Source organism: Gracilinanus agilis, chromosome 1, assembly GCF_016433145.1.
Source record: "Gracilinanus agilis isolate LMUSP501 chromosome 1, AgileGrace, whole genome shotgun sequence".
NCBI lineage: Eukaryota > Metazoa > Chordata > Mammalia > Didelphimorphia > Didelphidae > Gracilinanus > Gracilinanus agilis.
The window spans coordinates 749,397,806-749,412,082 of NC_058130.1; the positions used below are offsets into that span (position 1 = coordinate 749,397,806).

Here is a 14,277-nt window from a genome sequence, read left to right on the forward strand (position 1 = left end):
ATATATATATGTATATGTATATATATATATATATAGTTTTAACCCAGATACTATTTTTTAAAAGGCTGGGTTATATAGATGAGTGTGTAGCTATGTATTATGCATAGTGTATGCTTATATATGTATATACATAAGTATATATTTGTGTAATTACATGTATATATGTGTATATATATCCATATTTTATGTGTGTATGCCTATACATATATACACACTAACATTATGTTGTGTTTATACATGTGTGTGTTTCTATGTGTAAACACATGTGAGTGTGTGTGTGTGTGTGTGTGTGTGTGTGTGTGTGTGTGTGTGTGTTTTCTCCCAGGCAAATGTAAGCTCCTTAAGGACAGGGATCATTTGGAAAATGGAAGAACTTAGGGTAGGAAAACAAATGAGCTACATTTTGCACATGTTGAGTTGAAGTTGCCTATGGGACATCCAGGTGGTAGAACTATCCAGGAGAGAGCTGATGATACGGGGGAGGCTTGGGGGTGAGGGTGGGGGAGGGAATTATGGATAACTCCACAGTTAGTGAGAAAGCAGAATGACAAGAAGAATGGTGGTCCTTTCAACACCAATTGGAAAGCTGTGCTCCTCTAACAGTTCCTGAGGACTTTCAGTCTATCTCTCTGCTCTCCCAGACGTCTGCATATTCATGAACCTAAGCTATGATTAAAAAAAGAACTCCGTTGTACCTATCAGCCATCAAAGTGCCTTATTTTTTTTTAAAGAAAGCTATTGTCTCTGAGCACAACATCCCCACCTTTAAGAAGGTGTAAAAACTGGAGCATGAAATCCTTCCCCCTAATCTCCAGCTATTGTCATTTCTGCCAGTTCATCACCCAACAAACTACAACAATGGAACACCATGCTTCTGAACTAATCTTTGATGGATGGGCCCCACACACTCCAGGGCCTGATTTTGAAGAGCATCATAAATATTAATAGTGTTGATAGAGCCTTTAAAAATTTGTCCTGTCACATGCCTGCCAGGGAAACCCTTGGAATTCAATCATGTTTGTCCCACCCACTGAGGACCTGCTACCAATTTCCTTCTCTACCTCGTTTAATTGGTGAGAGCGTGGGGGGGGGGGGAATAGGGGAAAGGAATATTCATTCCCCCTTGGAGAAATGAAAGACTCAAAAAGTCTTTCCAGACCTGGACGTTACACATCAATTACTTGAAAGCCCCCCTTGAGCACAGGTTTTCCATTTGGTGGGCTCCACTTATGCTCTCTGGGAGAAATTCTTTGATGTTTCTATATATATATACTTTTTTGCATTCACCCCAGGAAATGTCATATCATATAAGCCCTGTTATGACCATTGCTGTAATAGGTTTACAGAATATAGTCATCAGTGCTCATATACTGTAATCATACTTAACTGTACACAGCACGGATTACATCAGTTATTCTGAAAGCCCCAAGGCTGCCTAGCTTGGGCAAATAAAATCATATTTACAAAGGACCAGAGATTGACTCTCTTGAAGCAGAGATGCTTATTTCCAGCCCGTTGTACCTTCTACTCCCTAGAGAGATTTTTGCTTTTTTTTTTCCTTTCAAATAATAAAAGCTCTTTTCTACAATGGAGAAGGTACAACAACTAGGTGAAACAAACTTAATATAATCCAGGACATACCTTGTGGGACTTTATCCAGGCAAGTGAGAAATAGCAGAAACTGGTCTCGATACCAACCTTCTTAGTTTAGTTCAATTAAACATTTATTAAATGCCTACTGTATGCTAAAGGACACAAAGGCAAAAGGCTTACATTCTACTGGGATACAGGGAGGAGAGTAGGGATGGACAATACATTACAGGGTCAAGCAAACATGTGACACAAACAAAGCAAATAGAAAGTATTTTGCAGAGTGGGGTCTGGAAAGTTTTCGAAACTGGGGAATCAGGGAATGCTTCTCGAAGGAGGTGGCATTTGAATTAAGCTTTGAAGGAAGCTAGGAATTCTAAGAGGGGAAGGTGAAGAGGGAAGAGTGTTTCTAATATGGGAAACAGTCTATGCAAATGACAGAGGTTGGAGATGGAATGTTCCCTATAGAGAATGACAAGAATTGGGAGTAATGAGAAATTAGTCAATAGTCAACAAACATTTATTAAACTCTTACTATGTGTCAGGCACTATGCTAAGCACTAGGGATATACAAATACTGGCCAAAAGAAAGGCAGCCTTTTCTTCAAAGATTTTACTGTTAAAGGGAGCTGAAAAGTCAGGGGACAGGGAGCATTGGATATCCATGGAGCATGGTGGCAAAGTCCAGAGACGGAGGGTTAGCTGGTCTAGATCCTTCCTCAAAACGTAGGTTTGGGGAAGGGGAGAGAAAAGGGGGAGAAAACGATTATTAAGTATCTACTATATGTGACTGGGCAGGTAGGTGGCACAGGGATAGAGTGCTGGGCACGGAGTGTAGAAAACTCATATTTTTGAGTTCAAATCTGGCTTTATATACTTACTAGCTGCCTTATTATGAACCTCGACTAGTTACTTAACCCTATGAGCCCCAGTTTTCTTATCTGTCAGATGAGCTGGGGAAGGAAATGGCAAACCACTCCAATATCTTGCCAAGAAAACCTCAAATGAGGTCACAAAGGGTCTGACATAACTGAATAATAAAAGTCATTCTGTCATTCACATTATATAGTAAAACCTGGGATAACCAAGAGGTCAGAAAATGAAGTCTCACTAATATTTTTTTTGTTAACAGAAAATTATCTCTGTTTTTATCCACAGGGACCAAACTTTTAAAATCCGGGGGGTGGGGGGGTCAGCTTTGCTAGTTTATTATGTAATACAGGGAGACACAGCAAGTTTCTTCTCACTAGAAATCTTTTTAAGTGAAGCCTGAACATTACAGAGAACTCTCACTCACTCTCAGAAAATCTGGACTAAATAGTCACTGATTTTTTAGTGCCAATTCTGCCAACTCTGATATTCTATGATTGTTGCCCATAATTTGATAGGAGCAGAAACTGAACCTCAGAGAGATTAGGGAACTTACTCATGGCCACACAGCTAATGTCAGAACTGGCATACAATGGTTGTGATGACATGTTTCTGCAGCTTACTTCTTGAGATTGATATGTTTTCCCTAATTAAACGGTTTCTCTTTTCTACAAATCAAATTCAAAGTCCTTTGTTAATGATTGCTTCTAAGTAAGGAAAAGGTTCAGGCACGAGGGGCTATGCCAAAAGTGAATGAGGGGGAGAGCTAGGTAGCACGATGAATAGAATGCCACGCCTGGAGTCAGGAGGTCCTGGGTTCAACTCTGGGCTTGGACACCTCCTAGCTGTGTGACCTTGAGCACATCACTTAACCTCAATTGCCTAGCCCCTGCCACTCTGTCTTAGAATCAATACTAGGGCAGAAGGTAAGGGTTAAAAAAACGTGAAGCAGGACGGCAGTCCTGGAGATATGGCACTCCCCAAGGCTCTGGAACAGGACCGAGAAATACAAGATGTCAAGAGATCTTGAGGAAGCCCAAAGGTGAATGTGTGCATGTGGGTCTCCTCACTCCAAAGCTACTGTTCTTTGCAGTGTACCACATTCTATGACAATATGATTCTGTGAATCAGCTGGAAATAAGACAGCATCTAATTAGGGGGGAAACTATACAATCCATAAAGGAATATAAGAATTCAATGGGGCATGAGATCTATGCAGGTAGAACAGGACTGGGGAAGGTGGTAATTAAATTGGGAAGGAGAGGAGAGAGCTAGATGAAAGGGAAAACATTGCAGGTAAGGGCGATGACATGAAGAGAGAAACCTGATGATAAAAATATGATAATAATAAATTAAACAAGTTCCTAGTTCTATACTCTGTATAAGACCTTAGGCTAGGCACTGTGGGTGATGCAATAAAGTACAATAAGACAGCATTTTATGTTTTATGTTCCAAGACCCTCTGCATAAGTTGAAAATTACACATAATGGTGAACTCCATTATTTAATAAGTATAAGAACATACCTAGGCATTTTATGGCTTTTCTTAGGCTCGTCAGAGCTTCCAGCATCATTACTCTTGTACTTTGGGGCCATTGTTAATAACTAAATAGCATTAATGAAACAAAGAGAAGCGCTGCTCTAAAACACGGACACGACTTGTTAAAAATGAGAACTCTGGACAAAGACTGATGTGAGAGCTTATGTTTTGGCACAAAACAATATAATGACTCACACTAATGCTTCTCAAAGAGAAAATGAGTGTGATGGGGTAAACTGCTGTGAGACTTTACACAGCTTGGGGAAATGGTGTGGACTTAGCGGTGAATTAATTCTTATTTAATTTTATGTATTCTCTGCCTTTTTTTAATTGCCAATCTCATATACCTGAATTCATGTGTTCTGAGTTTGCATAAAATGAGGTCCTATCATATGTCATTTCCTCTGACTTTAGAGCTTGCCATCTATCCGGAGGCCAGGGACTTTGTTTTAACTGTGGCATGTGTGTCTTTTGGGGAATATCCCAAGGTTATGTGATTTTGTAAGTGTGGGAATTCCATTTGGATGACTGTAATAACAATAAAGAATACTCCCCCCCCATCAAGACAAACCTCTACAAACTCTCTGTTTCTGGGTGATTTTCTCCCATAAGTCAAACATTTGGATCTTCCTCAAGATCTCTTGAGTTGGCAGATGCAGTGGTCTAATGCCAGGGCCGTAAGCAGTGTAATCTCCTTGGTACTACTTTCTTCATTTCTTCTTTTTAAAAATTATGTTTTATTCTTCCTAATTACATACAAAAACAATTTTTAACATTTGCTTTTCAAAATTTTGAATTCCAAATTCTCTCCTTCCATCCCTCCTCATTCCTGTTTTGGGATGGCAAGCAATCTGAGATAGGTAATACATGTGCAATTATGGAAAACATATTTCCATATTAGTCATTGTGTGAAAGAAAACACAGACCAAACAACAATAATACTTTTAAAAAACAAGAAAAAATGCTTTGAACTGCATTCAGACTCCATCAGTTCTTTCTCTGGAAACAGAATTTTTCATCACAAGTCCTTTGGAACTGCCTTGGATCATTGTGTTACTGAGAATAGCTAAGTCCTTCACAGCTAATCCTCATACAGTATAGCTGTAACTGTTCAATATTCTCCTGGTTCTTCTCACTTCACTCGGAATCAGTTCATGTAAGTCTTTTCAAGTTTTCCTGAAAGCATCCTGCTTGTCATTTCTTATAGCATTATATTATTCCATCACCATCAGCTGCCACAATTTATTCAGCCATTTCTCAATTGATGATCATCCTCTCAATTTCCAACTCTAGCACCACAAAAAAACTCCTATAAATCTTTTTTGCAAAAATAGGTCCTTCTCCTTTTTGTTTTTTCTCTCTTTGAGATACAGACCTCATAGTGCTATTTCTAAGTCAGAAGGTATGCACAGATTTATAGTCCTTTGGGTCTAGTTTCAAATTGCTCTCTTGATTGGTTAGATCAGTTCACAACTCCACCAACAGTGCATTAGTGCCCCAATTTTCCCACATCCCCTCCAATATTTGTCATTTTCCTTTTCTGTCATGTTAGCCAATCTAATAGATTTGAGGTGGTACCTCAGAATTATTGTATTTTTCATTTCTCTAATCAATAGTGATCTAGAACATTTTTCCAGATGACAATAGATCTTTGTTTTGATTTCTTTATCTGAAAACTGTTTGTTCATATTCTTTCGTTCACTCTTCACTCACAGACACCAGTGCCTGAAACCCTTCCCCATATGGATCAAACCATTAACAAATCACTTAGACCTTGAATTGTAGAGAAGAGAAACAGTTTATTTAGGGAAATCATAATAGTATCAAGCAGCACTAGCAGTTATGAGAAATAAACTATAGGAGATTCAATCCTTTTCCTATGGTCAAGGTTCCACAGAAGGGTCAGAAGACACAGTGATGGATGTAGAAACAGTCACAGACATAAATGGAGAAAGATGGATAGATAGATAGATAGATAGATAGATAGATAGATAGATAGATAGATAGATGATGGATAGACAGACAGTAAGATAGATATAGATAATGTGCATATTATATATTACATCNTAGACAGACAGTAAGATAGATATAGATAATGTGCATATTATATATTACATCTAATAGCATACATAATATATGACAATATATTAAATAGATATATATATAGAGAGAGAGAGATGTGCAGTAGTTAGAGTGCTTGAGCCTGGAGTCAGGAAGACCTGTGTTTTAATCCTGCCTCAGACATTTATTAGCTCCGTAACCCTGGGAAATTCTACTTGTCTCAGTTTTCTCATCTTCTAAAATGATCTGGAGGAGGAAATGGCAAACCACTCCAGTAACTTTGCCAAGAAAATCTCAAATGGGGCCACAAAGAGTTGGACATGGCTGAAATGTCTGAACAATAACAATGTACATAAAACATATATATAAACATGGTTCAAGTGTTCTTTCATAATTCTCTCTCTCTCCCTCTCCCTCTCCCTCTCTCTATCTCTCTCTATCTCTCTCTGTCTCTCTCATATTAACTCTGGACAGTAATCCTTTTCTCCTCACCACCCCCACCACCCTCCACTCCTTTGCCCCAAGGCAGAATCTTGTCTTCAGAAGTTGCAAGAGGCACAATCAGGAGTTGCAATGACTTAATAACTTTCTGTCTGCCAACACAGGAATGGGAAAATATCTCAGTGACTCACAGCTTGGGGACAAAGATGATTTGAGGCTTAAAGGAAATTTGGGAAAGTCTCTTGGACACTTCTCCTGGGCAAACAAGAAAACAGGACTCTGGCCGTTCTTCCAGGGTTTGCTGAAATGCTTGCTTATGCCATGGTGGCCTGGCTCAGGACTTCCTGAGATTGAAAGGCAAAATCACAATGTAAGCAAAGGAAGAAAAGGCCACAGTGTATACAGGCCAAAACAGATTGAGAGGCAGCCCAATATTGTGCCAAATGTGCTAAATTTGGAAATAAATTTCATATTCTAACCTGCTATTTATGACCTGTGTGAAAACTTGGGCAAGAATTTAACCTGAGGTTCCAGTGTTCCCTCATCTATTAAATGAGAGGGTTGGACTAGAGGGCCTCTAAGGCCCCTTCCAGCTTTCAATCTAGGATCTGATGGTCAGCATCCAGAATCTACTAGCCACACATTGTCATTGTTGTTCAGTCCTTTCAGTCATGTCCTATTCTTTGTGACCCCCATTTGGGGTTTTCTTGGCAAAGGTACTATAGTGGTTTGCCATTTCCTTCTTCAGTTCATTTGACATACAGGGAAACTGAGGCAAACAGGATTAAATGATTTGCCCAGGGTGACACAGTAAGTGTCTGAGGCCACATTTGAACTCAGGAATTCCTGAATCTAAATCTCTATCCACCACACCACCTAGCTGCACCTTTCTTCTAGTTCCCACAACTTAACCTCAGAGCTATACTCCTATCTCTTCTCACTGCTTCCTCTATCCTCAGTCGATCCAATCAAACCAGATTGTGTTAGCATCAATGCTACAACCAAAAGATCCCAATGAGCTCAGTCTCAAGAAGAACAATCACAAGAAACTTCAGCACCACATAGAGACAGACAGCTCCCCTACACCAGGCTATCAGTGGTGCACTCAAACTCACCATGGTTCATCTTTTACTCTCTGTCCTTGCCCAGACCACATCCTTTTCTGATCATCTCCCTGCATCCCTCTCACTCCTTCTCCTGTACACATTTTCATTAGTTACAGACTCATCACATCCATTAATTCACATGAAAGTAATAACTAAATCACAAAAACACTCTTAAGTCAGGTAATACATTTTTTAAAACCCTTCCCTTCTGTCTTAGAATCAATACTGATTATTGGTCCCAAGGCAGTAGAGCAGAAAGAGCTGGAAAGTTGGAGATATGCAACTTGACCAGGGTCACACAGATAGAAAGTCTCTGAAGTCAGATATGAACCCAGGAAGTCTAGGTGCCCCTGGGTAAAGCATTTTTATGAACCCCATTTGTAGATATGGAAACTGAGGCTCACTTGAAATAAGCCACATGCCAAAGTTCAAAGTAGTCTGTATCAACACTGTGTTATAAACTTGAAGCCTAGTACTGTGCTCTTTCTATTATATGTGACCCTGACAGAAATCAAAGAACCTGCAAGACAGCATTTAAGCTAATCTTTTGAAATTATTATATTGCTTTTTAAAAAGCAAATTATGCATAATGAAGATGCTTTGTTTCATTTTCAATCCTCCTTTTTCGCTCTTATTTGGATATGGCAATTATTGGCAAATTATCTCTCCTGTTACAATGTGAGCTCCCTGAGACAAGAGACAGTGGTTTTTTTTGCCTTTATTGGTAACCCAGTGTGGCATATAGAAACACTTTATAAATGCTTATTAACTGAATGATTAGAAGGATTCCTTTTTGTTGGTGTTTGTTAATAATGAAAAATAATATTTTTTAGAAGTAACCAAATCTAATTAAAAAACTGGATCTCTCTGTCCTGTTTAGTTTCAAAGTCATTCCCTCCCTGGGGCCCTCACCAGCCACAAAAAAAACCCCTCTTCCTTGGCTACATCCAGAAACAAGTAAACACAGTTTTTGCTCAACAATTTTCTCATTGCTTGAGTTACAGAAACAGGTTCTTTAAAGACCATTTTTCTTGGTTGTCTCTCTCAGGGGCTTTTTTTTGCCAAAAGCTATGGGAAATGCTATTATTCAATCTCTCCTTCCAGAGGGGCCTAACTAGCAAGGATGTGACCATCTGTGGGTCTCAGTGACTCACAGCATTAGTTAGCCATCATTCAGCCAGCAGCTTACATTTTCAGGAAGGAAACAAGATTTTGAGGCTTATAGATTAAGTCCTTGTGGTGAAGCTAAGATATATACACAAGCACACATACACATTCCTCACATTTCAGGCCTACAGGCTCTCAATACTTGCTAAAAGATTGCTGCATCAGAAAACTGCTTTTGAGATAATGGTCTTCTGGGAATTAGGCTCCTATTACCGTACCATTTAGTCTATCTATAGTTAGCACACGTGTGTGTAAATCCAGAAAGCTGCTGAGATCATTGGTAGATAGGCAGACAGACACAAAGATAGATAGATAGATAGATAGATAGATAGATAGATAGATAGATAGATAGATAGATAGATGGAAGGACGGATGGACAGACAGACAGACAGACAGACATAGACAGATAGAAAGATGAGAGAGAGAAAGAGAGAGAGAGAGGGAGAGAGGGAGAGAGAGCAATGACTGAAATTCTTGAGGCAGTATTTTTAAATTTCAAAATAATTTAATTGATAAGTCAAGACATCCTAAATATGTTCAAAAGATTCTCCTGAATTCTTCAAAGACCCCTAAAATTCCTGGCGCAGATACCTATATGCACTTTTGGGAGCTCATCATTCAGCTCCTCCCTTGAACATCCAAAGACATCTCTAATTGGTATGTAGCTAATTAGGAGGTGGTCCACCGAATTCTCAGCCCTTACCCACACCAACAGTTGATGATTGGTGATGATTGCCAGAAAATATTCACTGTAAAACTTCCTGTCATCTAGACTTAGTGAAAGAAACACATTCCTGGGGATTCTAAGGACAAAGGAAATGTAAAAACCTGTAGTGGATGGTGTCTGTGATACACAGAAATTCTTCTCTAATATCTAGGGCTCTGATATGAGAATATAGTATATGAAAAATAAATTCTCATTATATTAGTGCACATATATGCTATACACACATATAGTGAGAATTTGGTGTGTACAGGTAGATGGGGATATGTGTGTATGTATCTATATGTATAAGTGTATATACACGTGTGTGTGTATGTGTGTGTATGAAATCACTGCCAACTGAGTGAAGGATGGACTGGTGTGGGGAGAGGTGAGACTCAAAGTAGGGAAACGAACATGAAGGCTATTTCAATGGAGAAATATATATTTATATATAAAATATAATATGTATATTATATATTAATAATAATTATGATTTAATAGTTATTTGATATTTATGTTAATATGTAATTCATGTATGTGTTTAGTTGTGTTTTTCAGTTGTATCCAACTCTTCATGAGCCCATTGGGGTTTTCTTAGCAAAGATACTAGAGTGCTTTGCCATTTATTTCTCCAATAACTTATGTGTGGATAGATGGATATATGGATAGATAGATAGATAGATAGATAGATAGATAGATAGATAAATGGAAGAATAGACAGACAAATAGATAATTTCCCTCCTTATTTGCCCTCATCACTTCATGCCAGAACTATAGTCTCCTTGTTGGTCTTCTTGCTTCCAGCCTTTCCCCACACCACTCCATCCTCCCTTCTACTGACAGTGAACTATGTTACCTCATTATATGATAAACTCCAGTGCCTCTCTCTTCTCTTCAAAATCAAATATAAAATCTCTTTGGTTTCAAAGCCCTTCCAAGCTTTACAGTCTTCTTACACCTAAGTCTCTATCCCACCTATAGCTAGTAACACTGCCCTTCTTGTTGCCTTCCCAAAAGACAGTCAACTCACAACTTCAGTCATTCCTATTGGCTCTCCCCATTGCTGAGCACCCTCTCCCTCCTCATCTCTACCTTCTGGATTCCCTGGCTTCCTTTAAGTTTCAGCTAAATTCTATCTACTTTAAGAAGCTTTCTCAATTCCCCCTTAAAGCATGTGCCTTTTCTCTCAATTATCTCCAGTTTATCACATCATTATCTTGTTTGTCTATAGTTGTTTCCATGATGGCTCCCCCATTTTGACTGTATCTTGAGATCATGGACCATGTGTTTGCCTTTCTTTGTATCTCCAGAACTTAGCATAGTCCCTGGAACAGAGTAAACATTTAATAAATGTTTATGGATTAGCTGCCAAGATCCTCTCACAAAACTGTATGATATTCATCTCTCCAAGATTTTGCCACTGAAACATAAGCTTTCTCCCAAGGTGAAAGGCAAAAGACTATCAGCTGCAAGAGGGCCAACCTAGTTCATTCGAGGAAACTAATCTCCCCAATCCCTCACCTCCATCTCTCAGTATCACTGGTTTTCTTCAAGATTCATCTCAAGTTCCTCCTGCAAGAGGTCTCTCTCAATCCCATTCCCTGCCCTCATCCCTCCAGCTTCTAGTGTCTTACCCTGTAAGCTTGCCTTCTTTCATCTATTCTGCATGTTCTTATGCATTCATCTATTTAAATGTTATCTTCCCACTCTCCCCATCCCATTAAAACATAAGATCTTCATGACTTCAAATAAGGTAGGTGATTAGATGTCTCCCTACTTCCTTCACAGAGGAAGAGAGGGAAAAACCATGAGGACCACAGGAGTAAAACATTGCATATAACTGGTAAATGATGTACTGGGTAGAACACTGGGTCTAGAGTCAGGAAGACCTGAGTTAAAATCCAACCTCAGATGAAGACTAGTTGTGTGACCCAGGGCAAGTCATTAAACTTCTGTCTGTATCAGTTTTCTCAATTGCAAAGTGGAGATAATAATAGTACCACCTCCTAGACCTGTTGTGGGAATAAAATTATATAATATTTGTGAAGTACAGTTCCTGGCACATAGTAGGTATTTAATAAATGCTTTATTCCTTTCCCTTCCCATCATATTTTTTCAATATATTATTGAGTTTGTTTTTCTTCCTCTTCTATTTTCTTTTTTTTATTTTCTTTGCAAGATAGTTCTCTGAGAGGGGAGAAAGAAATATAGAGGGAAATCTAAATAATGGAAAAAGAAAAGATGCAAATAGATTTTCTTAAAAACCCTAACTTTCTGTCCTGGAATTCTGTCCAATTTATAAGTATTGGTTCCCAGGCAGAAGAGTGGAAAAGACTAAGCAATTGAGATCAAATGACTTGCCCAGGGTCATACAGCTTAGGAAGTGTCTGAGGCCAGATTTGAACCCAGGATCTCCCATCTCTCAGACTGGCTTTCTATGCATTGAACCACCTACATGCCTCACAACAAAAGAATCTTGCTTTCAACTTCCCAGACAATTGATCGCCCACTTTTCCTAGAGAAATTCCATTTCTCATCACTAGAATGAGTGCTGCTGCCAATGAAATCACACACCCATGAGGTACTTATGAATTATCAGTGTTGCTTTTGTCCAAGGACTTTTAGAAATATTTCAGGGGGAAAATGTTTAGAGCAGCTGGCCCTCAAGATCTTGACTTTGTACCATAGCAAACCTCCTAGTTGCCTAGGAATCCCGTGAGCATGGTGATTTAAATTCCAATCTTTAGAGAGATAATATGGCTTGAGTGACTGGTGTTGCTTGTTCACAGTGAAGCTCTTCAGTTTCAAGGTCTGAATGAAAATGGTGACCAGGAGCTATTGACACCTCCTGCTATGCCCAATGGAGAAGAAAGAAATCTACAAAAGGAAAGCTCAACAACCAGAAAAGGGGTTATAGATAGAATGAGGGAGAGGAAAAAGAGAAAAGAAGCCAAACTTGGAAAAATTCATACATGGAGAAAAAAAAATCCAAAGACCAGATAGTCAACAATTTCCTAACTATGAATTAGATTAAAATCCTTCTCTGAGACTTGAATAAGTGAATGAAAAAGCATTTATTAAGAACTTGTGATTTTTTTTAAAGCAAGATACTTTCTGCACTGAAGAACCATATATTCTAATATAAATTATGATATAGTATGATGATAGGATATGATATATATAGTATGTCAAATATACTATATTAAATTCTAAAATATTCTAGAATATAATATATTCTTCCCCATGTCTCTGCATCCAGTACCTTCGAAACCCTGTGCCTTTCCACTTCCTTTTGTAAATTGTCTTCCCCTGTTAGACTGGAGGTTCCTTGGGATCAGAGGATGTCTTTCTTTTTCATATCATTTAGCATAGTGTCTGGCACATAATAGGTGCTTAATAAAACTTGAAATCATGCCTGGCACAGAGTAAGTGCTTTATTGATTACTGAATAATAGGAAGAGACAACACGTTTCGAAGAGTACTGGTTAAGGAAGGGAGATACAAAGAGTAAGAAGGATAATGAGGGAGCCATAGAGTACTGAATGGACATAACCTTTTCAGAAGTGAAAATAGTGTTGATTTGATTACTGTCATCTGAGTAAGAGGTGGAAAGCTGGGAGGGGATGAGGGAAGGAGGTATCGATAAGTATACACAAGGCAATAGGAAGATGTCAATAACCAGATTGGTTGATTGGTTGGTTGGTTGGATGGATGGATGGATGGACGGATGGATGGATGGATAGATGGATGGATGTTTGTAATTGGAAATTTTGTGACTTTAAAACTACATTACCCAGGAGCCCATTGACTTCCTGTCATTACGTACTGATGTAGACAGGGGATAAATTTGGTGAATTTCCAGAGCTAGCCCTCTTCTCTTGGAATGAGGGCAGCTGTGAACATGGGATTTTTGAACAGGTAGATTAGCTTGGCACATGGTTTTGTTTTGTTACCTTTTATTCCTTTACTTCTAGCGATTATACATAAATCTTATAAAATATAATATTTGAAGTTATTACATATTCATTTTAATTTTTACAGATGCATGAGTGGATGCATGGATGGATGGACAGATGGATGCATGGACATGTAGTTCAAGTTTAAGTTTGGCTACACATAAAATGAATTTGTACTATCCACTTACTCATCCAATCAGACCATGTCAGTCTCAGGATGGGAGTTCCAAAACTGTGAAAGATGATTTTTTTAAAAAGCCATAGGGTCATAAATTTAGAGCTCTAAGGTGTCTTAGAGGGTATCTAGTTCGAAGTCTTCATTTTGCAGTTGGGGAAACAGGCTCGGATTAGAAGAAGTAGCTTTTCTAAGACCATGCATCTGGTTATATAGAGAACTAAAGTTAGAACCTGGGTCACATGACCCCAGTCACCTCTTATTTCCACTGTAAGGTTCTACCACTCAAGTTAGATGATAAATAAGTATAATTTTTTCAGTCTCTTATGCAATGTATTTTAATGGGGAATTATGCCTTAATAATCCCTGCTTTAGTGTCAACATGCTCCTCCTGTCAAAGGATCACAGATTTTGAGCTGGAAGAGACCCGAGAGATTATTGCATCCGGCTTCTTCATTTCATAGATGAGGAAACAGGCTGAGAAAAGTGTTCAGGCTAACTCAGGTAAAAGTGACAAAGCTAAGATCTAAGCCCAGCTCCTTTGATTCCGAAGCTTAGACTCCTCACCAAATCTTACCTATTCAGCAGTTCCCCTAAAGTACCTCGTCTATGGGCAGAAAAGAGCAAATCCTCCTTCCTACATCTGCCTTTCAATAAGAGTTAGA

At 38.7% G+C, this 14,277-nt stretch overlaps 1 protein-coding gene across 1 annotated transcript in view; it reads right to left on the reverse strand.

The window, feature by feature from the left end:
• Window positions 1-14,277, reverse strand: part of TMEM132B (transmembrane protein 132B) — a 421,888-nt gene that overhangs the window by 218,379 nt on the left and 189,232 nt on the right. The window contains exon 4 of the mRNA XM_044685397.1: window positions 5,037-5,073. Within this exon, the coding sequence (XP_044541332.1) occupies window positions 5,037-5,073 (37 nt within the window). The remainder of the gene's footprint in view (window positions 1-5,036; window positions 5,074-14,277) is intronic.